Source organism: Clarias gariepinus, chromosome 27, assembly GCF_024256425.1.
Source record: "Clarias gariepinus isolate MV-2021 ecotype Netherlands chromosome 27, CGAR_prim_01v2, whole genome shotgun sequence".
NCBI classification, from domain to species: domain Eukaryota; kingdom Metazoa; phylum Chordata; class Actinopteri; order Siluriformes; family Clariidae; genus Clarias; species Clarias gariepinus.
The window spans coordinates 16,160,345-16,185,694 of record NC_071126.1 but is presented as its reverse complement, the minus strand read 5'-3'; the positions used below and the strand labels follow the sequence as shown (position 1 = coordinate 16,185,694).

The 25,350-nt window shown below is 37.8% G+C and overlaps 2 protein-coding genes across 2 annotated transcripts in view; both read right to left on the bottom strand.

Moving 5' to 3' along the window:
• clvs2 (clavesin 2) overlaps positions 1-10,378 on the bottom strand; it is a 33,447-nt gene extending 23,069 nt beyond the window's left edge. Inside the window, exons 1-3 of the mRNA XM_053489222.1 lie at positions 10,312-10,378; positions 4,184-4,270; positions 1,076-2,179 (exon numbers count right to left, since the gene is read on the bottom strand). Of these exons, the coding sequence (XP_053345197.1) occupies positions 1,076-1,464 (389 nt within the window). The 5' untranslated portion in view covers positions 1,465-2,179; positions 4,184-4,270; positions 10,312-10,378. The remainder of the gene's footprint in view (positions 1-1,075; positions 2,180-4,183; positions 4,271-10,311) is intronic.
• Positions 10,379-14,742: 4,364 nt separating this feature from the next.
• Positions 14,743-24,192, bottom strand: smpdl3a (sphingomyelin phosphodiesterase acid like 3A). Its single transcript, XM_053488415.1, has 8 exons — positions 24,013-24,192; positions 20,502-20,715; positions 19,786-19,930; positions 19,252-19,348; positions 18,260-18,423; positions 17,887-18,067; positions 15,976-16,100; positions 14,743-15,619 (listed from the first exon to the last, which is right to left on the bottom strand). Exons 1-8 carry the CDS (start codon positions 24,116-24,118, stop codon positions 15,305-15,307), a joined length of 1,347 nt encoding a protein of 448 aa, XP_053344390.1. The 5' UTR covers positions 24,119-24,192; the 3' UTR covers positions 14,743-15,304.
• Positions 24,193-25,350: the final 1,158 nt, after the last annotated feature.

Sequence of the window (25,350 nt, the reverse complement as noted above, 5' to 3'; positions counted from 1 at the left end):
TCAGTAACAATTCAAACATCTCAGTTTATATGAAAAGATTCTGAGGTTAAAGTTAAGGTCTGTGTTCATATTGTTTCTTAGGAGTTCACTTATATATAAATATGAACTGTAACATCATTTTCTCATGAGATTACAATCTTGTTTTTTTATCATATCATATTACTTAGTAAAGAATATGTGTAGATGTAATGCTTGTTCTAACATGATGCCATGCTTTTGGAGAACTCATGGTGGTTACAGCGATTACAGTTCCTCACTATAAAAATGCAGTCATAAAAAAGGGGGGTTGGGTTGTTTCCCCAGAGGAACAAAAACCAAACATCTTCAAGGACTGGTAATATATTTTATAAGATTATGTGACACATTTAACAATAACAAGTCTAACAGGCCGAGAAGATTTTTACCGAAGAGCAATGATTATTATGTATTTTGGCCCAGCCAGACACCAGATGGCAAAATACAAGACAAGCTGGTTAAACTGGATGACTTAATCTTCCAGCTAGTAAACTGATCAGAAAATGATTGGGATTTTCTAATATACATACATAAAATGACGCACATACAGTACATAGGTTTATTACCTATATATAAACTCAGTCATCGTCTTTACTGCTTTATTCTGTATACAAGGTCGTGAGGGGGGCTTAAGCCTATCCTAGGAAACTTAGGGCACGAGGCAGGGTACACCCTAAACAGGGTGCCAATCCATCGCAGGGTACACACATGCACTCCAGGAAATTTGGGAATGCCAATCTGTATGTTTTTGGACTGTGGGTGGAAAGCCACCAAGCATGGGGAGACCCACACACAGACCAGAGGCGGGAATCAAACCGAGACCTTGGAGGTGCGAGGCCACAGTGCAAACCACTAACACAACTGTTGGTGTATTTTTTTTTTTAAAAATAAACATGTCTATGAGGTAGAGGTTACCATCTGGTAAATATGGTCTACCAGATTGACCAGCTCGGCGTGTGCTTTGGTTAGACCGGGGGTGATTTTAATTAATTTATATATTTAATTTTTTAATAGAAGGGTGAAAACAATCTGGCAACCCGACCCAAATCTCAGCAATCACCTGCTCTGATCCCAGTTGGCAGCGAACAGGACCAGGATCTTCCTGCCATGTCGGTCCAGATTAGACAGCACTCCAGGAAAACCGTCCTTGAGGGCCTGTTTGATGCCAGGCTCTGTGGCCTTCAGGTTCTTGAACATGTCCAGGTTCTGCTGGCGGTACTCGAAGTACTGGGCGAGCAGACGGAACGCCTCGAAGTGGTTGAACTTGCGCGCGCGCAGGAAGCGCAGGATAAAGGCGTCGTCCGTGCGCAAAAAGCCGATGTCGGGCCGCGTGATGATCATGTCCCGCACCTCCTGGATGTCCTGGTGCAAGGTGTCAGGGTTCTCCTTCAGCTCCGCCTTGGCCTTCTCCAGCGTCTCGGCGGACAGACCCGCCTGTAAATGAGTCATCGCGCCAGGACACTTACCGACTCCAAGGGAAATCCAAGAATTTGTGTCCGCGTCCTGAATAAAACACCACTTTAGATCCCGTCCTGAGATCTCTCTCTCTCTCTCTCTCTCTCTCTCTTACACACACACACTCACACACACTCAAACTCACACACACACCTCACTCACCCACACACGCACGGGAGGTTATTTCTCCCAAATCTAAAAAAAAAAAAAAAGGATGTCTTTGTGCGTTAAAGAAGAAAAATCTGCCGGTCAGACCGCATATACAGGAAGGATGTGTATCCAGACGGGGGGGAAAAAACAATCCCTTCGTTCATCCATATATACAAATAAATAAATAAATAAATCAGTGATCACTATTAAAACCCCGCCATTAAGTCACACCGTGAACACTACACGACACAGTCTATCCACGAAGCGGCCAGGCAATGCGGCACCCTGCAGCAGGAACTCCGCTCCCAGGTCTCCGTCTGCTGCGCATCTCAAACACGGAGCATGTGAAGATCATCGGGAATCAGCGCCCATGGAGGAGCATCCCGGTGTTTTCCGCCTCCAGTCGCAGATTTCCATCACAGGAAGGTGGTGTGCGTCAGCGCTGTCCGGGCTGCTTTTGTTGCTGCTGATGCTGATGCTGAGCTTACTGGTGTCGGTGTCGGTGCTGGTGATGGCGGTGACGATGATGACGATGATGATGGTGATTGTGAGTGTGTGACTGAAAAAGGGAAAAGGAAAAAAAAAATCCCATATGGCTCCGGTCACACAGTCCATCCATCCATCCAACCAGCCAGCCAGCACGTGGGGGCGGGGCGGAATGTGTGAGAGGAGGAGGAGGAGGAGGAGGAGAGGAAGAGTCTTTTTCTTATTCATATCATCCCTTTAAAGCGCTTGCTTTAAAAAGAGACAGTGTTTTACACTGCTTACATTTTCCCCATCCTTTTTTTATATTATTCTATTTATTTATATTTTTTCTTTTTCTAGTCAGGAATTGTGAAAAAACTGTATATAATGTACTATATATATATATATATATATATTCTGTGTGCATGTGCTTGGTGGGTTTCCTCTGTGTACTCTGGTTTCCTCCCACAGTCAACAAACACAGTCCCAGTTTAGTATAATTGGCAGTCCCAAATTGTCCAGAGTGTGTAAATGACACTCCCCACTTACACCCCTTACGTAGCTGCCACAGAAAATACGGTTAAACATCCAGGGTGCAGATGTGTCCGATGGCACGTGGAAGTATCCAGTATGGCAGCACAGTGGCTTAGTAGTTAGCACTGCCACTTCGCACCTCCAGGGTTCCGGTTCGATTCCCGCCTCGGGTCTGTGTGTCTGTTTGAGTTTAAATGTTCTCCCCATGGGTGGTGGGTTTCCTTAGGGTACTCATCCCACAGTCCAGAAACATATGTTCCCAAATTGCCTAGAGTATGTCTATGTTCACTGCAGGTTTAACCATGGTCGTAAAATGGAAATTAAACATATTTTTAGAGATTTTTTTTTTTGTTGTGATTTCTAGTTGGATAGTTGCTATATATCACCATTGGCCTCCACGCTCCCTATTGGACTACTCATTGGATATGAGTATATTTATTCCCATTTTACGACCATGGTTAAACCTGCAGTGAACATAGACATAACTGTGTTACCTGGTGCTGTCTTATTAAATCTCTTTTTTTAAACCCCATTCAAGACTACTTCCAAATGAGCGGATACTATGAATACCTTTTCCTTCATTGAGAGACCCAACATCAGCTACCCAACATATTTGAAATGCACGAGTTTCAGTACTGTATATTTTTGGCACATACCGTATATATTAAACTCAGTTGTTTTTTCACAATTCCTGCCATCAAATTCTAGTAAATGTTTCCTGTACTAGGTCGGTTAGTATCCCTACTTTATTTTAAGAATGTGGAATTTTAGAATAATATTAGAAATATTTATTTTGCTTTGGATTGAGGGGTTGAACCCCCATGCATCATTCATTAACTTGTTGGTCTGATGTATCCCACGGATGCTTGATTGGATTGGGATCTGGGGAGTTTAGAGCCCAGGTCTGTGGCTTTGTGCTCATCGCCTGCGGGGCCTTGTGCTCAGCAGACTGCGATGCACTGGGTGTTCTGGTGTCTTTCTTTTATGGCCACTATTGACATTTTTTTTTTTCACCAATTTGTGCAACGTTAGCTTTTTTGTGGGATCAGACTGGATGGATGGACAGGATACTCATCAACGAAGAAATTTAGAAGAAGTGCAAAAGAATGCAGTCTGGGTAATTCATATTTTTTTTTTACTAATGTTTTCAACCTGAAACAAATGTTATGTTTCTAATCATTATTTAAGAGTTTGAAATATTACAATATAAAAAGAATAACATCGTTAAATCTGACAGTAAGAAACATTATATGTGGCTGTACTACTACTACCCTTTATAATAATAATAATAATAATAATAATAATAATAATAATAATAATAATAATAAATGACAAATAAACATCATAAAAAATAACATACTCTCAGAAATTGAAGATAAATGTTATTGTTAAGATAAATTACCTTACAGTAACCAATTTATGTACCTTAGAGAAACACTATAGATTCTAGAAACACAGACACAGCTTGTAGACTAAAGGAAAATAAATGCATAAACATATGTCCAGAGAGGATGCAAGCAAATTAACTTTCTCAACCAGGTGACCCACCTTTTAACAAACCCACCTCCTCTGTGCAGGCTATTGTAAATTCCACGTTAATTAGATCAGCAGAACTGGTTGTGGTCAGCATTTGATGCAATGTTGCTTTCTTCTGTAGGGAACACAAATGTGATTACTGTGTACTGTACAACGCAAGCTGGGCAATATGGAGCCTAAATGAGGCAGATTTTTCTTCATTATTTTCTCTGTGTAAGGTTTGGGGGATACACACTCGCGCACGCACGCACACACACACACACACACACACACACACACACAAGGCAGTTATTATGAACTACGGTACATGAAGCATATGCACACACACATAGAACAGGCCCCCAAATACACACAGAGACACTTGACAAACTGCAGTCATTGCTCTTAAGCACCATCTGTGACAAGGAAGCTGCTCTCAGTAGATTAAGTGTTCAGTAGCCATGGTTTCATATTCGTAATGAACCTAGTGGCAATGCATTTTGGTGGTGAATTCTGGAAAAGGCATGCAAGGACCATTTTTTATTCTCTCTCTCTCTCTCTCTCTCTCTCTCTCTCGCTCTCTCATAAAGCTCCAAATAAGCCATAACATTGACCGCAGTGACAGGTGAAGTAAATAACACTGATTGTCATGTCACAGTGGCACCTGTCAAGTGGTGTCAGCAAATGAACAGTCAGCCATTGAAGTTGATGTGTTGGAAGCAGGAAAAATGGGCAAATGCAAGGATCCTAGTGACATTAAAAAGACCAAATTGTGATGGCTACAGTAGATCACAGCATCAGAGCATCTAGTACCTATCAAATGTGGTTTAAGGAAGGACAACCAGTGAACCATCAGAATTGTCATGGTTGCCTAAAGCTCACTGATGCATGTGGGAGACAAAACTTAGTTTGTACTGTATGGGCTAATCCCATGGAACACCTACTGAAACACAATTTGCTGTTAACGCTTAAGTTAACGCTGACTATAATGGAAAGATCTCAGAACACACTGCATCACAGCTTGCTCTGTATAGGGCTGAATAGTAGCAGAGGGGTCGGAGTGCCCATGCTGACCCCTGTCCACTGCCGAAAAACCACCTTCAATGGCGAAGTGGTGATCAAATGTATACAGTATGAATTGCTTGTTTGTGAAAGAGATGGCACCAGGGTGCACAATGGGAAGAGGACTTACTGGATGTTACTTACAACAGAGTAAACTGTATTTTCCATATATTCTATATATGTTTTTTTTTTTTTTTTTTTGGATAAAAGTATGATAAAAATCATCTGATTGTAGTGGGTCTTAATATGAGGCGAAAACAACAACATAACATTTTTCACCATGAAATTCTTCTTTCTTTGTCTTTCGGCTATTCCTATTTCCAGGGTCGCCATCTAACCCTATCCTCTGCATCCTCTTCTCTCACACCAACTAACTTCATTTCCTCTCTCACTGCATCCATAAATCTCTTCTGTGGTCTTCCTCTATACCTCCTACCTGGCAGTTCCAACCTTAACATCCTTCTACCAATATGTTCACAATCTCTCCTCTGAACTTGTCCAAACCACCTTAATTTGGCCTCCCTGAGAACCTCAACATCTTCATCTCTGCTAACTCCAATCTGCCTCCTGTCTTTTCTTCACAAACCATGTGGGCAATAAGTATCCAGCTACCGCTTGCATAGAAATGGTTTAAAATGGTGGGCTCGCAGCCAGGTACTGCTAATCATCAGCCCTTGATTGATTGATTATCATTAAGTGTGCATATCACTATACAAGCAGATGTTTTGGCAGTTTGCTGGTCTGGAGCCTTCAAGTGTGTTAACACAATGCCAAGTGGGAATGACATAGGCCATAGTAATAGAGAAGTGAAAGGAATTCACAAGTGGAAAGCATCCTAGACAATTTCCAATCTTCCCAGTAGTGAATGTCCCAGCACATTTACATGTACCCCAAGGTCAGACTGTTCAATGCTCCGAACAATACAAAAAAACAGGAGTTATAGCATGTTAATTGTTAAAGTATGTTAAGTGTTAAAGTCTATGACAGCACAATCAGAAGATGACTTAACAAGTACGGATTGTTTGGAAGGGTTGCCAGGAGTGTTGCCTCTTCTGTCTAAAAAGAACATGGAAGCATGAATAAAGTTCACAAAAACTGCATCTGAACGAACCATAGGGCTTCTAGAACAATGTCCAACAGACAAATGAGGCCAAAGTGAAGTTGATTGGCCTTTTTGTCCAGCACCAAGTTTGGCAGAGACCAAACAACATTTCATCAGAACCACGTCATACCCACTGTTGAGCACGGCGGTCAAGCGGTGATGATTTGAGCTTGTTTTGCAGCCTCAGGACCAGGGCACCTTGCAATTAATAAGTAGACCATAAACCCCTCTGTTGTTGTTGTAAGTCTTTCGGCTGCTCCCTTCGAGGGGTCACCACAGCTGACCATCCGATCCGCACAAAACTTGGCAGAGGCAAATTTGAGGCCATCTGTCTGACAACTAAAGCTTGGTCGAAATTGGGTCATGCAACAGGCCAATGATCCGAAGCACAGCAGTAAATATTCATCAGAATGGCTGAAAAAGAAATCTTTGGGGTTTTTGTACAGACCTCAACCCAAATTACTGTAAATGCTGTGGTGAGTGCTGTGCATAACAGAATGCCTGAAAATCTCAATGAACTAAAGCAATGTTGTAAAGAAGAATAGGACAACATTCCTCCACAAGGATGTAAAAGACTGATAAAGTCATACAGCAAACGTTTCTTTCAAATTATTGCTGCTAAAGATGGAGCTAAGCTATTGAATTATAGGGGTACTTAGTATTGCCCATCAGTTATTAAATTTTTAAGTTAAAATTTTTTTTGCGTTTCATTTTTGTTAAATTAAAAATATGTATAATAATTATAATAATTGCACAGTGAAAATGTTGTTGGTCTTTTAAGGGTAAATTTGCCTAATACTGAGACTAGAGACTAGCCAAAAATGTATACACACTTAAGTAAAAGAAAAATATTATGATGTATGTTATATTAATTCAATATTTATAATATTATCACATTATCATAATATATATATATATATCAAAATATGACATATAGCAATAAATCTAGTATTAAAATATTTATGCAAGTTTTTCTTTTCCTGAAGTGTGTATGAATTGTCTATGGCTGACTCTCTCTCTCTCTCTCTCTCTCTCTCTATATATATATATATATATATATATATATATAATTTTTTTTATTTATTTATTTTTATTTATTAATTAATTAATTAATTTATTTTTATTATTATTATTATTATTATTATTATTATTATTATTATTTATTTTATTACTTTTTGGGGGGGGAGAATTAAATCTTTTATGTGATCTGAGGGTGCATCAGGAAATTGTATAAACCACACAGCTGGCTAGGCGTTAAGATGGTGGGGGCTGATATGCAAGGTGTTAAGGATAAGGCCACACATACATGGGGAGGTGCAGAGGGCACAGGGACACACAGCTGAGTCGTCTGAAAGGGAAGCGAGGGCTCCCTGGGGATAGCGGGATGGAGGAACGATAATTACATTCAGTAAGGCCACTCAGGGAGATGCAGAGGAAATCCAATGAGTGGTCCTTCTTGCATTCAAAATTGCCTTTGTTGCAGAAGAGCAGCTGTCACTATAAAATGGGTCAGTCAACCAGTTTGGCTTCTATTTTAAAGGTTTAGGTCCTTGGGCTTTTAAGAAAAAATAAGGTTGATAACACAGCAGACAGTCACTTAGGGATCTTAATTTCAGTACAGTGATAAAGCTGATAGCATGAATGGCAATGTCAATCATCAAATGCCAAATCAAGAATATTGTACATGTGGGTTTTATTTTAATTTTAATTTTTTGTAAATTGGATGGTAGAGGAAAAAAGATACTTTAGCAGGCAAGGATACATTGTATAAAGAAACAGTTATCAAATTTTTTTTTTCACTATATGATTATTATATAACAAAGAACATAAAAAAAACATTCATATAAATGTACAAATGGCAAATAAATTTGCTTCTTGAAATAAGTAGAAGAATCTGCCAATAGAGAAGGAAATTTTCTAGCTTGAAATAAATGAGTAAAAGTAATAATACTGTATAATCAAAATAAAATAAAATATTTGGACTTTTCTTATATTCAGTAATATAATTGCTATATAAGTACTTTAGAGATTTTGGGGATTAATTGTGTAAATAAGACTGATCATGGGATTAATGTCAAATTATGTTTCTGTGTCCAAAAATTATACTTCATCCATTTAACCAGTCTCAGTGTGACTGAGAAACACAAACGACACAGATACATTTCGGTAACATGTTACAGGTTCAATGACGATTAAAAAAAATTAACATTATAAAAATAAGATTGTTATTTTGTTTGGTAGTAAAAAAAAAACTAAAACCACCATTTTGACCCTTTTTCTAACTTTTTGCTCATCCTAATCTTATATGTAAAACCACCGCTCTCAGCTTTGGGCTTTACATAAGAAACCTGAGAACTTATCTCACAAGCCAGATGGTAAGAGCAGCCTCCTTCAAATAAGCACCAAAAGACTACTGCTTTTTTCCACTCCGATATCAGGAAATTCTGCAAAGTTACATCCAGTTGCGCAATATTTACTGGGTTTAGTTTATTGGCTTGTCGAACATGGCCACCTTACAATTACATGAGCACTGGGTTAATCAATGCTTCATCTAGTCAATCAGATATGTCTCCTATAATGCTTTTATTCACCACAAGGAGTCGCTTTGGTACCTGTTTGAGTTCCAGGGAGCTACTGTACATGCTGTGCCATGATCCCAATATATTTGCTTCTAAAAATGTATATAAAAATTTAATTAAAGGTGAGTGTTATGTTTACATTTACAGTACAGTAAATGATGAGGTTTGTAATGTATGCACAAGTGTAATTTTATAATTAAAAAGGCCATACAGCCGACAAGTTAAATGAACAAACGAATAAACAAATAGTTGCAATACAATACAATGCGAATGTTGCTTCTGTACTAGTTGTGTGCGAAATCTCTAAAATCATCATACACATTCAAAATCTGCAAATCTCAAAAAAGTCAGAAGCAAAACAAAGATTTTAAAAGTACGCATCATTAAATTGTATAATAATGTTGTCTGAATCCAAATTCATGCCTGTTTTTGTTTGTTTATAAATTAAATTTAAAAATAAATTGATGTTTCGTAAATGTCGACCAATCATTTTACAAGTTTTGAATAATAAACAAATACATAAATAACTACAGAAATAAATGAATATGTATGTTTTTCATTCTAAAATCAGACACCCCTGGATTTAACTAAGCAAATAGTTAAGAGCCTTCTATTGGATAATTGCTGCATTAATTAATATGGTTCAGCTGGCAACAAGTTTTTTAACCCTAATTGATGCAGTGAGGACAGCTTGGTGATGTGGTGGTTAGCACTGTCACCTTGCACCTCCAGGGTCCGGGTTCGATTCCCGGCCCCCGCGACCCTGAATACAGGATAAAGCGGTATAAAAGATGAGTGAGTGAGTGAGTGATGCAGTGAGTAGATTCTCATTTAAAAGACAAAACAAAAAAAACATCAGTTCGACATATCCTGCGGTCGTGGCAAAGATGTTTCTCTGCTTCAGAAGGGTCAAATGATGGTGTGTATCAAGCAAAGAAAACAACTAAGGAGATTGCTGAAACTAGTTAAAGTGGGTTAAAACCTGTAAAACGCATTATTAAAACCTGGAAGAATAGTGATGATCCATTATCTTCAAGGAAAATAATGTGGATGGAAAAACATCCTGAATAAGCATCATTTAAACATGTAGTGAAATCAAAACGTAAAAAAGAAAACTGATTAAATAGAACTCATGGCATGTTGCATAGGGAAAGTAAGAGCGTTTCTACATGCACAGTGTGAAAAGAACTCCCATCATGCCTAGAGTTTTTTGTACAAGCCTGTGTAGTCAGTGTTATGATCCTATTTGGAGAAACTGGATTTCCTGACAGACCACCTATTGCAGGTACTCAAAATCACTGATCACTCCTAACAGTCTATTCCTGACTCTTCATAAAATCTGCCATATAATGCATTCCTGGAGGGACATTAGCATGATAAAATTTAAAAGGTGACTAAGTAGTAACACACATACATATACAGCAGTGCACATACCTGCTCACAAGAGTCCACTGTGTGGAAAAAAGGAATTATAGCTCAATTCCATCATTATACTTTTTTGTCACACTCATATTCTACAATTACAAAACCATAAGATGGACAATAAAACAGGAACTACAGTGATCATATAACAGACTGATCTAAGCTTTGTTTAATGTTATGTCATAGGTGGGTCACAGTAGGTAGCCTCATCCACAATTATGTCATACTGTGAGCGTGTCACAGGCTTTCCTCACAGATTGAAAACATGGACAGTCTACGCCGAAAAAAGAAGACGTCAAGCCGAGCTCATAGGTACTGAAACTCCAGATCAGACGGCAGAGCGTCTATAGCGTCAGCGCGAACGACAGGCAGAAGTAAGGGCTGTGGATACAGTGATGCTGCATGAGGAACGGCAGGAAGTTGACCGCAAACTCCATTTGCAGGTAATGGTAGCATGCAGGAAGCAGGATTGGACATGGCCGGAGCCACGGGTATGTATGCAGGCAATAAGTAAAACATAAAATAAAAATGAACTGACTCTTTGTTTGTATATGAGCTTTGTAAATAAAGACATGTCAAGATGTGTCAGGGTTTCTTGGAGATAAATCTTACCTGCTGGTTAACAGGTTAGTTTCACACATGCACACACACACACACACACATATTACTTCCATTTTTATTTACTTGCAGCCTTAGATTTATAATCTTCAAATCTGAAATTTGAATTAAAAGGGGGGCACATCAATCACTTCATACTGGACCTATCCCACTGTGTTTCTGACTATTTAAATGTGATCCAGTAAGTTCTCTGCCTCAGTTGGAATACAAACATGATTTCACTTTCCGACGGACCCAGCTTTACATCCATGATATCCTGCGATGGATTCAGAGGCGTCACGTTCTGGCATACTGTCCTAACAGCTTCAGATTTATCTTCCACTTCCATGGTCTCAGCTCCTGTTCAGATGTGTAATGGTAAATAATACACCGTTAGTACTGTATTCATTTTGCAAGTGGTTTGTCAAAGTGATTTCTGATTAATAGTAAGATATATCACGGGAACTTTTCGATTACTTACTCCAAAGGATGTCAACAGTTTCCTCCTGGACCACATTGATGTCCTGCTTAACATCTTCCTTAACATCTTTATCTTCATCAACCTCCTCGGTGGATTCCTCTTCTGTGACTTTAATAAATACTCACATTATATTACACAATAAATGTTTATTGTACTTGATAAGCAAATAGAATCTCTAAAGGTTTACCTGAATCCTTTGTTTTAGATTTAAACTTAATTTTTTTCTTCCACCACTGCCTAAATTTCTTGAACTCCGTTTCCTTCTTTGTGATAGCTTTAACCTGATCTCCATTTGCAGATGTGGTCTCCTGCATCTGTGGGTGTTCGGAATCATCCTCAGCACAATCCACAGTACAGCACAAGAGAAACCTGCCAACTATGTTGTCACCTGGGCTTCTCCTTTTAAAATTATTGTCTCTCTATAAGCTGAACACAGAATGACTGAAAGCTTTCGTTTGGCTGCACCTTTAAAGCACAGTGAGGTCAGTGACCTCATAATGGAACATCTGCATGATGCCAGGAAGTGGCGCATGATTATATTTTTAAATTTCATTCATGAATCTTATAATTTCATGTTAATGTTTAAAATGATCTTTTTCTGCCATAGTAACTAGTTATTTGAATACATTGTCATTGTCATACTTTTAAATATTGGTCTTTCCCCTGGCAGAATATTGCCATTCTTTTGGCAAAAATCTTCTCTGTTATTGACTTGACATTTAGATTTAATTAATGAAAAACTGTGATTTTGTTAGCTTATTTTTTCCTTATTTATTTATTTACTCTGTCTGTTGTTGATTGATTTACCTATTATTTGTAAAGTTTGTTTATACGGTATATCCTGTACTTATTTTTTGCTCGGTTAACTGTGTATAGTTAATTCTATTATATATATATATATATATATATATATATATATATATATATATATATATATTTTTTTTTTTTTTTTTTTTTTTTTTTTCACATCTGAATTCTTTAGGTTATACTTTTATCTTTCTATGGTAATTTTTGTTATTAATTTAAAAAAAAACATGATGCTTGGAAGTGCTTTCAAACTTTCATTATTGTCTGTAAGGACAATAACAATGACACATTTTCTAGTGCTGTAGTACAATTAATAATCACATTTTTCCAATTATTACTTTTTAAAAATAACTTTTTATTTTTTTTTCTTTGCATTGGTACATCTTTTGATTGCAAATATAATTTACTGAATCCTATAAATACATTAGTTTTACAGTTATTTTCTTCCATGCAAATCTTGGACAGGATTTTAAATACTTTAAAATATGTTTAACCTTCAAAAAAATATATGAAGAAATATAACTTAAAGTCCCTATTAGAAGTAATAATGCAAATAGAGCCAATGTATTCCGCGCATGCGCACAACCAGTGAAGCAGACTGCGACTTTCTAGACCACTTTAGAGACAAAAATAATAATAAAACGCGAGAAATTGCAAATCTAATGATGAACAGACTTTATTCATTTTTTCTATAGAAAAAAACCTGTGAGAGATATAAGAAAGGGAGAAAGGAGCGGCGCGTTTAGCAGACCACACTGCTGCGGGTTGAGACATGATTGATCTGCGCATGTGCAAAACAGAATGATCCGTGACAAATCACACATGTCTCTTGTTTGCTTCGGGAGCACATCAGAGGGAGGCCCAGCAGAGGGCGCTATTATTCCTTTGTCTTTCTGTTGTAATGTAAACAGAAGAGAGAAGTGAGTTCAGATCACAATTGAATACATTTTTAATGATTATTTTACATTATCTTCACTTTATTATATTTATATTTACTTTCTTTTCTTACTCATTTATCATTTATACCTCTTTATCCAGTATACAGTGTCTGCGGGGGGCCTGGAGCCTATCCCAGGGGACTTGGGGCACGAGGCGGGGTACACCCTGGACAGGGTGCCAATCCATCCCAGGGCACACACACACATGCACACACAATGGGCAATTTGAGAATGCCATTTAGCCTAATGTGCATGTCTTCGGACTGTGGGAGGAAACCGAAGTACCCGGAGGAAACCCACCAAACATGGGGAGAACATGTAAACTCCATGCACTCAGACCCAAGGCAGGAATCATACTTAGACCCTGGAGGTGCAAGATGTACAGTAACAAGCCACCGTGCCGCCCTCTTATTTTTATATGCTAATTGAATTTGTTCAATCCTATCTATATTTTTACATTATATGTAAAAATATTATTTTACATTTTATTTCCAATTTATTTCCTGTTAGAATTAAGCATTTTATTTTTTTAGCAGGAAACCGCAATGTTAACTTTATATTTGAGATTTAGCATTTTTTATTTTATTTTGAGTAGATATAGTAAAACCACAGTTTTTCCCCACTGTTTTAATGGGTTTTAATGTATTGATTATATGCCGACGAACTCTAAGCATGTCCAATTTGATAAAGGAAATGCATTGTTTTTATTTCTGTGTGACAGTTTTAAATCTTAAGTGGAGTATATCTTCGTTTATCTGATGTCTTTATTAGGAGCAGTGTCTCGTTTAATGCATCAAACTGAAACAAATTAAGATTTGAATGACGTTATATTTGATTAAGCCCACATGTTGATACTAATGACACACACTAATTACTGTACATTTGTGAACCAACAAATTTAGTCTTAGAGTTAACCGCTATATCATTAAAAAATATATATATTATAATGTATAAAGTAAGTAGTTAAGATTTAGTAACAGCTAAGGTTTACTTATGATTACGATCTTACATCATGCAGTGCTAATTTTACCCATTTTTAACAAGTGCAGTAAAAACACTCTAAATTACATTACTTTTGCATACGTTTCCTGATATGACCCAAATTAAACAATACATTATGTGAACATTTGGGGGGATATAAATAGTACCAAGCTAGTCTTATCTAAGGGTTGTAGTTCTTTGCTGAATCCAGGGGATGAATACAGAATCCAGGGGATGAATACACTAGCATGCACAAGCAAACTAGGAATTTTTACCCATATTTGTCGAATGAGTGGACATGAAATAATTTGAAATGTATTATTTTAAAATAATTAGTATTAGTAAAAATAACGTAATCCTCTGATCACTGATCATCTCGTTAAGAATCATCCCTTCATTAACCTTCTGTTTATCTTTGTCTAGTGATGAGGACAGTCATTGCTCCCCAGACCGTCCTCCTTCACTTCTCAGGTTTACCCGCCGTAACAGAGTTTATTATCAATTTAGATATGTTTTAGGTTCATTTGCTTACCTTCAAATCGACATAGGAGATTCCCCCTAACAAAATAAATGTATACTATTTAGCTACATGGTAAACGTGCATTAGAATAAGCGCAAGAATTACTACAGGACAGTAACCATTTTAACAGTCATTTCTTTATTGTACAGCGAGGACCCTTTGGTACAATAAATCTCCCGCCTCGATAATGCCCATAAAATTAACCACTTGGCAGAAAAACAGAACAACCAAAAATATGTTATATTAAACTTACATAAAATAATGATGTGATGTTGATTAAACAATGCAAATCCCTTTAAAACATATAAACAGGTTAATTAAAATTTTAATTATATGGTTTTATACAATTAAGTTTTAAATAAGGTAGGCATAATTTGACAGTGCAACAATCAGACTAAAAACAGCATAAACCTTAAAGAAAAGTGGCCAAATTATTTGATTATATGAAAAGCACACATTTTGTCACATATTCGGGTTAGTTCAGGTCTTCAAGTTTTCATAAGTAATAATATTATATATGACAAGGTCATGCCTGTGCCGTATGCATTTTCCTTTTGTTTTAAAGAAATTCCTGTAAACTAAAATATTCATTTTCTTTACTGGGAGAAATCTATTCCCTTTATTGCAACAACAAACAAAACAATAACAACAACAAAAAAAAATCTAAGATTGCTTTTGTCATTAAAATCCACCACCCATGACCTTGTCCACACACTTTGAATAGGACTCATGGTCCAAAAAGTGTATAGAACAGACCTGTGTTGTTTTACAATCCTCTGTACAAGTGACAGTGTCATTGTAACTGACCATGTAATAATTGAAATACTTCTGGAATTCTTTGCTTTCTGGTGCCTCAAACTTCAGTGCAAGTTCATGCAGGCTTTTTGGCTGGATGTCCTTGATCCCAAAAGCTTTGGTCATGATGTATTCAAGTTTCCAGTTGGGTTTTTCTTCCAGATTTGCTTCGGTGAGATTCAAGTAGAACTGCCAAAGATCCTTTAAACAAAATGTGAGAAAATGTTTACTCCAAAAAAGTGTATAAAAGAATCTGAAAAGGCATGAAGGAGTGCAAAACCCACAGTGATTTTAGCAAACTTGTTTTTACTTTTTGTAAATTGTTTCTCATGGACAAATTGAGAAATGGAAGTAAGTTAACTAGTTATAGGTACACTAAATACTTCCTAAAGCAATTTTTAATCGCACCTAATAAAGTGAGTGAAGTGGTATGGAACACAAGTGCCATGAGATTGGAAATTATTTGGATTTGTCACTTCACCGTGTGATGCCATATTTGTATCACATTCTCAGTCTCAACTGAAAAATTCATATTGTGAACACAAGTGTAAACGCACCTGTAAGCCATAGTCCTGAGGGTTGTAAAGGTACACGCGGACACCAGGGTTATTCGAATATTGCTCTAGAAAACTTCTGTATGGAGTCACAGCCGGCGTCACAAAGGCGGAGTTAACAGGCTTTCCTGTAAATAATTAAAAAAAAAAAATGAAATTATCATTATCAAACAATTATACTATGTCATTACCTTGAACGTGTCAATGAGAACCCTTTACAGACATTTAAACACAACGCTCTTTGGGTAGCAGATTTATTTTGGGGGGACAGTTGTGGTTAATGAGTTATTTAAGTCAAGCCGATTTGACTTGTCATTTGACTTGAATGGATTTCATTTACACGTCAATAACTAAAAACACATGAGGGTATATCCTATAATGTTAACTTTTAATATCATGTATATTCCAATAATAATAATAATAATAATTAAAAGAAAAACTTTCACATCAGTGGAACTCTCTGGAACTCCTATAAGAGTTGTATAAATCCAGGCTGCAAATAATTTGAGAAACTTTTCATGGCATGTAGAAACATATGAAAATGGCTTGGAGAGAGGTTAGGACTGTACGGAGGATGTGGTAATAACTGCCAGCTGAGTTCCTGTCATGTGCAAGTGGTTTTTATTCCCACAGACAGAGGTCTCTTTTCCGCAAGTTGGCGATAAATAATGTGTCACTTTTTCGGGATTCCACTCAGAGCGACTTCAGTGGGCCCTGAGCCACCTCGGCCGGGATGGTCATTCACAGACGTATGCTTTTTTTGCAACGTTTGCACCACTCAAATATTTTTCTGCGGCTAAGAGTCTCATCACTGTACTGTATTTGAAGTCTTCTGTAAATCTCAATCGGTTTTATGCCTTCATTCATTCATTTATGAGAAATTTCATCACAAGTCCAGGTTATTGTACGCATGGTATACTGTACAGTATACGACCAACATGGATTTATGCATTTAAGAAACTGCTGAACTTCGGGGATTTTTCACAGGCACCACCATCTATTGATTTCACACAGCAATGTAGGCATGTAAAAAAGATTTTTCTGGGATCAAACACCTTGTTGATGAGAACGACTACCGCTTTGAACCGACAGGATGTCTAAAGTAACTCATATCCAGTACTCTCTCTTTTAAAATCTGAGTAGAAAAGCAACCTATACAACATTTATGACCCCAATCATAAGAAAAAAAGTCCAAGTCCCTCTGGTGATTCATTTTGTACTTCCTCACTTCCTCTTCCAAATTCTCTCATGTAGTAGGCGATTTTTTTTTCTGCAGCTTTACAGAAATGTGGACATAAATGTGAACCCATAATGAGCACGCAACAGGCAACTTCCTGAGATAATATGGGGAAGGACCCTGAGAGGAACAAGATTTAAAAGGGAACTCGTGCTTTTCTGAGTGAAATCATTACTGGCAACAGGCATATAGAAGGCAAACTGCACCATGACTACATACATACAGAACAGTGCCTTGCAAAAGTATTTATAGCCATTGAACGTTTCCACATTTTGCAAAGGGCAATCTTAGAAGAAAACCTGAAAAAGACGTGAAACTGGGGTGGAGGTTCACCTTCCAGAAGGACAACGACCCTAAACATACAGCCAGAGCTAGAACGGAATGGTTTAGATCAAGGCATATTCATGTGTTCATACAGTATGCTCCCCAGTAAATATTTTTAACAAGTACAATATTTTTGCAAAAATTTCACTCTGCAGATGAGCAAAGTAGGTAGAGACATACCACAAAAGCGACAAATTGTGGAAAAGTTCAATAAGTATGAGTACTTTTGCAAGACACTGTATATAATATATCTCCTGCAACAGTTACAGGTATTGTGTTGTTTGTTAATAGGGTGATCAGTGGATTATCTGCTAAATATATTGATTATTTTTCTTTTAGGGGACGTATACTACCTTTCTTATCCAGAAGAACCATGAAGCTGTCTCGGTGAGTGTGACCATAAAACTGTCCCTGGATAACGTCGCTGTAGTTGCGGAATATGTCCACAAGTCTTTCGTTATCGTCTTCCCTCATGGCCGTGGTGTTTCTAGCAAAGTTCAGGTAACCAATCGGGACATGAGCAATCACATAGACCTGAAAGGGATCGACATTTTAAACGCATGCATTCTGTGATGCGAAAACAATCACAGAAAATTATATACAGTAAATATTTTAACAAGTACACCAGTAGAGGGCAATAAATTAGACATCTGGTACTAAAATGTGTCCTGAAAAGGCAAAAGATGGTAGCTCATTTTAATGACAGCAGTTTAAAATAAAGTTTACCTTCTCCATGTTCTGTTTGGAAAGCTCCAGCGTGTCCTGCAGCCACTGATACTGACCGGCTGGGTCAGACATGTTCACTGTTAATTTATTGGGACTGTAGTAGAGGTTTGTGTTCAGGCTCACCAGCCGAAGTCCAGGTTTAATCAGCTGAGAGTAAAAACCCCCTTCAGAAAATGAAGATCAACGTGAGCAAGTTTTTTCTTTCACCAACACTATATATACATATATATATAGGTTACATATAGGCTTTGTTTAAAATTGAAATAGAAAACGCCCTTATACAATTAAAAATAAATAAATGAATAAATAAATGGACCTTAAAAAAAACATTAGTTCTTCTCAAAATTTTACATTTTTTAAAATATGAGTGTGCAATTAAAATCTACTAAATAAATTCAATCTCACGCCTTCATTCCGTGCACTTCATGGTAACAATTTTTTTTTAGTTCATTCCAAAATCAAATTTTTGATGGCATTGTAAATTATTTTTAAATGTGCAATTAAATTTCACGTGACCGAAGTCGTGGGCACACCTAGTATAAATAAATACACACACACACACACACACGCACAGAGTATATACAGGATATATATAAAACCCTATGCATGACGCCATTGGAAAATGGACTTGGGGAAAAAAATATAATTACCATGTCCATCTTTCTACAAAAACTATGTTGTGTGTGGCAATTTAATTTTCAAGCACAGTAGTAAAGAAGTGCATAAACGTGTTTGAAACCTTGCTAACTACGCAGTAGTTTCTCATGATCATGTAGGTTGAGAGCTACATGCTGAAGTGAAACGTACTTAATGTCTGTGGTGTTCCTGTGCCTTAATCCCACTTCAGTTTCAGATGTCGGTTATACACGTTAAAATGCTAGAGCAGTTTTTGTGGTTGAGATACACAACAAAAAAAGCACTAATTTCAGTTTAGGAAAGCATTGAAAGAATCTGAAAGCATAAGCAAAATACAAATATGATTCAGGATATACCTTTACGTAGGGTAACGAGGGCTTCTGGTTGTAGCCATGGAGACCAAAGTCTGGCTACAGCCTGGTAAATGTCATTTTCTTCCACTGGAAGTTGATCCTGAAAGAGAAAATTGATATTACAATTTGCATGATAGGCTGACGAACCATGATTTTATCTGATTTTTGTAAAACGTTTCAAAGTATATGTGTGTATGCATGTGAAAGCAGGTGAAAGAATACTTTTGCCAATATAGTGTAGCTTACATTTTACATAGCACAATCAATGTAAATCATTTAAATAGTTACATACAGTACACTCGCCCCAAGTCTGGTTTTAAAGGGGGGGTATAAGAGAAAGAGAGAGCACCAGACTTAACAATTGTGACCTGCTAACATTGCCTCTGGTCCATACAAGAGCATAGAAGACACACAAAGAAATCAAACATGACAATTATGACCCTTAACTTGACCTTTCTTTCTGCGCCAGTAAGAATAAGTCACTATTCATACAGAAGACTGTTCGACAGAAAAGAGGTCCTTTTATATATATAATACCTGCGGCCAGTAGTCGTGGTTGCCCAGGGCGGGGTACACGGGCAGCTGAGGGAAGAACTGGCGTATGGTGCTGGTCATATTGCTGATCATATTTACCACAGTGTCTGTAGACAGCTTATCTGCTGGAACATGTGGAGGACTGTCTCTACAGAAAAGAGCCTCGATTCAGTGCTACCTTGACATTGTTATCACAAGTTTTGTTACAGTTGCATAACTAGACCCATACTAACCCACTGCAATTATACATTTTCCAGTGGTATAAAAAATTAGAATGTAAAATGTAATGTCAAATCTAGAGTAGAAAGTTGGAGTCAAAGTTGTGAAAGTTAGAAACGATCAGATCATGTACTCCCATTCTGATTAAACATTCATTATGAGCCTCCGAGTGGCGCAAGGGTAAAGCGCTCGCCCTATCATCTGGAGATCGCAAGTTTGATTCTCGGGTGATGCTGTAACCTCTCGCGGCTGGAGGTCTAGAGAGAACTGATTGGCCAAGCTTTCTCAGAGGGAAAGGTACTTAGTGCTCCCACATTAATTACAGCTCTCTGAACTGTCTTCCGAGTGTGTTAGTGTGTGTGTTAGTGTGTGTGTGTGTGTGTGTGTGTGTGTGTGTGTGTGTGTGTGTGTGTGTGTGTGTGTGAGCGAGCAGTTCATAATATAATATTTGATATTTTGTTAGCCATTTATCAGAAGGAAAGAACATTTAAATATCTTACCCAGTCCAGATAATAAATTCAGGGTCAAGGTCTGTGGTTTTCATATAAGTAAAGGCAGACTCAATAAGCTTGAAAGGAGAGTCACACATGAAATCTCCAAAAACTCCTGGGTCGGATGCAGGAAAGCCCTTTGAGGAGTAACATACTTTGGTGCGATCTTCTGTCACATGGTAGGTGGGATCGATGTGCAGGTCTGAGATATGCCAGAAGTCTCCTAAAAATAAAAAGTAACATTCCACAGTTTGTCGTTTTTTATTAAACCATTTGCACAGTATATTACATCTTCATTATCCCTGATTCAATCCTGACCTCTGGTATGCTATACCCGTGTCTAAATGGATTCTATGGATTCTCTGATTACCTCTCAATTCCAAAAAAACATGTTGGTTCGACAATTAGCTATGCTTAACTGCCACTAGGTGTGAAGTAGTATATAAAGAAAAAGATTTAGGTTAACAAACAGGCAGAAGATGGGAATAAAATCAGACTTTTGAATGAAACAACAACCTCATTCACTCATTGTCTATACTGTTTTATCCTGTATGCAGGGTGACAGAGACTTTCCCAAGAGATTGAGGGCGCGAGACTGGGTACACCCTGGTCGAAGTGCTAATACATCGCAGGTCACACACATATATACACACACTAAGGTCAATTTGGGAATGGCAATTAGCCTAATCTACATGTTTTCTGACCACCAAGCACAAGGAGAACATGCAAACTTCATGCACACAGATCCGAGGCGGGAATCGAACCCAGACCCTGTAGGTGCAAGGCGACATGGCTAACCACTAAGTACTAATTAATTAAGGAATGAAACACTTTGCGATGTGCAGTTCTTGGAAAATCATTAACTTTGGGTTGATAATTTTGCCCAAGCTACTTTGCATTGTGTAAAGAATGACTTTAATTGCGTAATACAGTGGAACCTCGGATTGCGAGTAACACTGTTTGCGAGTGTTCAGCAAGACGAGCAATGATTTTTTATAAATTTTTACTTGAAAAACAAAAACTTTTGACATTGTCTTGGTTTACGAGCACGCATGAGCTTCTTGTTTTGATGCCGAGCGTCACATGATCACAACTGAGCCAACGGTTTTCCTCTCTCTTGCGCTGCGGAATGGTCATCGTCTCCCCTGCTGGGTCTTAGTGCTCGTCTCTTACTGGTATAATTAACACGTATACGTGTATTGTTTACTCCAACACTGTAACCATGTGTGTGTGTGTGAAACATATTTTATTTTGTGTTTGTAAGCATGTTTGTACAGCACCAAAAAAATGAACCTGCACTTAACCTTTGAAAAAAATCGCGACAGGGCAGAGTTTGTGTGTGTGGGGGGGGGGGGGGGGGGGAGCCAAAAGGGGGAGTAGGTGGAAGGGGGGCTGTAAAGGCGAGTGTGTGTGTGTGCTCATGCGCGCGTAATTTGACACCGTGCTTCTTAACTCACAGCAACACACACACACACACACACACACACACACACTCTCTGTCTTACACAGAAACTCTGCTCTGTCGCGATTCTTTTCAAAAGGTAAAGTGGGGGTTCTTTTTTTTTTTTTTTTTTTTTTTTTTGCTTTACAGCAGTGATTCCGTTAGTATGCGCTCGCGCGAGTGTGACTAACGATGTTCCTTGCTAATATTTCCGATAAAACAAACTCTCCATTAATCTGTGTTGTGTTACACACATGCACGCTCTCTCGTCTTTACAGACACCCTTCCACCCCCTCTCGGCTTCACACACAGATACAGGCGGACACTCTCTGCACACACACACAGCGCCTGCGTGCACAAACGGGAACACTTATCTGTCGGGATTTATTTTAAAAAGTGCAGGTTAATTTGTTTTATTTTTACTTTTTAATTAATTATTTTTATGTATTTATTTTTTTTGGCTGTAGAATGAATAATTTTAATTATTATTATTTCTTATGGAAAATTTTAATTTGGTTTACGAGTAATCTCGAATACGAGCCCGCTTCTGGAACAAATTATGCTCGTAATCCGAGGTTCCACTGTATATGTTTTATTTTCTCCATGGTCACGTGTAATGCAGCCAAGCAAACAGATTTGTTAAGCAGTTTTTCTGTTTTTTTTTTTCCTTTTCACTTCTGTAATATTGAGAAAATGCAGAGCTGCACATTTCTTTTTTAGCCTAAAAATGCCAAGCAAATAAGGGAAAAAAAATGCTCTGTTATGGTAATGTGACCCAGCTATGTTATAGCTTGCAGTACCTTTTGGATATAATAATTTATATTGATCCTCAACTAGAGAGTGCCCCAAAAGTCTCTCCATTTACTCACTCATTGTCTACATCGCTTTATACAGGGTTGCGGGGGCCAGAGCCTATCCCAGAAGACTTAGGGCACATGGCAATTAGCCTAATCTGTGTGTTTTTGGGCTGTGGGAGGAAACTGTACTACCTCAAGAGGAAACAGTGGAACATGTTATAATGTACTGTCAGAAATATGAGAATGAAAGAAGAATTTTAAGGGGGAAATTAGGGAAAATAAAAATGCAGTTTATATTGAGATATGTTTTACAAAATAACTCGGGAAATGAATGTTATAACATCATTTTTCAGTTTCTTAAAATAAGGGGGGGAGGAATGGGGAAGGGAGGTAATCATTTTGATCCACACTCCAGACCAGTGGTGGCGGTAATACACCATGTTGTTGTTTGTCAACCGCTAATAAAACACCAAATAGAAGAACGGTACTACCTGAAGGAAACCAACCAAGCACAGGGAGAACATACATGTAGTATCAGAGGAATAAAAGACTTTGCAACGTGCAGTTCTTGGAAACTTATTAAATTTGGGATGATAATTTTGCCCAAGCTACTTTTTGCATTGTGTATGAAATGACATTAATTGCATAATGAATGTTTTATTTCCTCCACATGTTCATGTGTTATGAAACTAAGCAAACCGGTTTGTTAACCCACTTCTGTGATATAGGTTGACAAAATGCAGAGCTGCAAATTTCTTTTGGCTTAAAAATGCCAAGCATATGAGGGGGGAAAAAAATGCACTGCTATGGTCATGTGGCCCGGCAATGTTATAACATACAGTACCTTTTGGATATAATTACTCATATTGATTCTCAACTAGAGGGTGCCTGAAAGTCTCTACACTCAGTCACGCATGCAATCGAACCCGGACCCTGGAGGTGCGAGGCGACAGTACTAACCACTATGCCACCGTGCCGCCCTGGTCTTTATACATAGGGGAAATTTATTTACAAAACATCCCCCACATAATTGCCCTTCTTTTATAAACACACAAGAAGCTACTGTATCTCTTACACTGTCCTAACACATATCTTTTCCTGGTACCTTCCATGACCTTCACCTGGTAAAACAATCTACTAGACTTAGATTCTGGGGATTATAAAATAAACATAGAATGTAAAAGCATGTACATTTGTGTAAGACCTTATTCCCCCTATGTATGTACACCCTGTACAACAGCTCTCTGACTTACAGTGAATGAAGCAGAAACATTATACTCACTGATATCCAGTAGGGGTCTCTCTCTATACCCCTCATTTATTGGTACAGCACAAATATTCTGGTGGAAAAGCACAGAGATCCAGAAAGCCCAAATCATCAAACCCATGACTCCACTTTACCACCGCTCAGGTCTGATCCTGCTGCTGCTTATGGCGAGGTTCAAAACCCCAACCGGAAGTAAACAGTGGTCACGTGCTTCCATTGCTTACCAGGCAGTCCTGAGGAAAAGACTGACTCTGGAACAACTAAAGAGTCTGGTTTCATTCTGCCACTAGAGGGCAGTGTTACTCATTTCTACCATTTAAACTCTTATCAACTGCATTCATAAATAATGTTTAAAAATCTACAGTATAAGGCGAGATCAAAGATAAGAAAGCGACTCACAGTTGCTTTAAATACAAAAAATAGTACAAATATGAAATAAGTCTGCAAAAGAATTTTTTTTAATTTTTGTTTTAATTGTATTATTAAATATAACAACTTTCTCTCTCTCTCTCTTAATTATACACACTTATTATGGCACTGTGGCCTCGCACCTCAAGGGTCTGGGTTCGATTACCTTCCCGCTTTCAGTCTGTGTGCATGGAGTTTGCATGTCCTCCCCGTGCTTGGTGGTTTTCCTCCCAGTTCTCTGGTTTCCTCCCACATTCCCGCAAAGACATGCAGATGAGCCTTAAAGGCATTCCCAATTCGCCCGTAGTTTATGAAATAAGCGTGGTATATGTGTGTACATGCCCTAAGTCTCATGGGATAGGATCCAGGCCCCCATGACCTTGTATTCAGGACAAAGTGCTATAGAGTGAGTGAGTGATATGCATATACAGTAATATATGCACACACACACACACACACACACACACACACACACACACACATTAATTGTACAGAGAAACTTTATCTTACAGGAAAATAGCTTTAGGTTTAAAAAGAAAGCAGCATATTATGTAAAAGATTACTTTTTACACAAAAAAAATAAATAAAAGAAAGCTGCTAGGATTTGCATGCATGAAAAAGTAGTTGATGCGAAAAAGTCTCAGAAAGACTGTGGCTGGTTCTGTGGGATCTTCAGTAAAACTAAACAGAAATTTTCCATAAAATCCTAACTTTGTTTCATCAATTTACTACTTTTAATAGTTTATATATATATATATATATATATATATATATATATATATACACACACACAGTATATAAAAACTTTGTAAAGACATCCTTGCTCTACAGTACAAGACTTGCATGTACAGGACTGTGTATATAATTGGCAGAAATATACAGTAATGCAGTTTTGATGATAATGCTATCAGTTGCATGCACATACACACACAAAGTATGTTAGCA

Bases quoted from the DNA above. Each gene is read 5' to 3' on its own strand.
- smpdl3a (XM_053488415.1), bottom strand. From the start codon at position 24,118: ATGGGTTTGATGATTTGGGCTTTCTGGATCTCTGTGCTTTTCCACCAG. The intron at 19,931-20,501 runs GTAAGATATTTA...TCTTTTCTGTAG, and splicing joins GAATTTATTATCTGGACTGG to AGACAGTCCTCCACATGTTC. The intron at 18,424-19,251 runs GTATATCCTGAA...CATTTTCTGAAG, and splicing joins CCTCGTTACCCTACGTAAAG to GGGGTTTTTACTCTCAGCTG.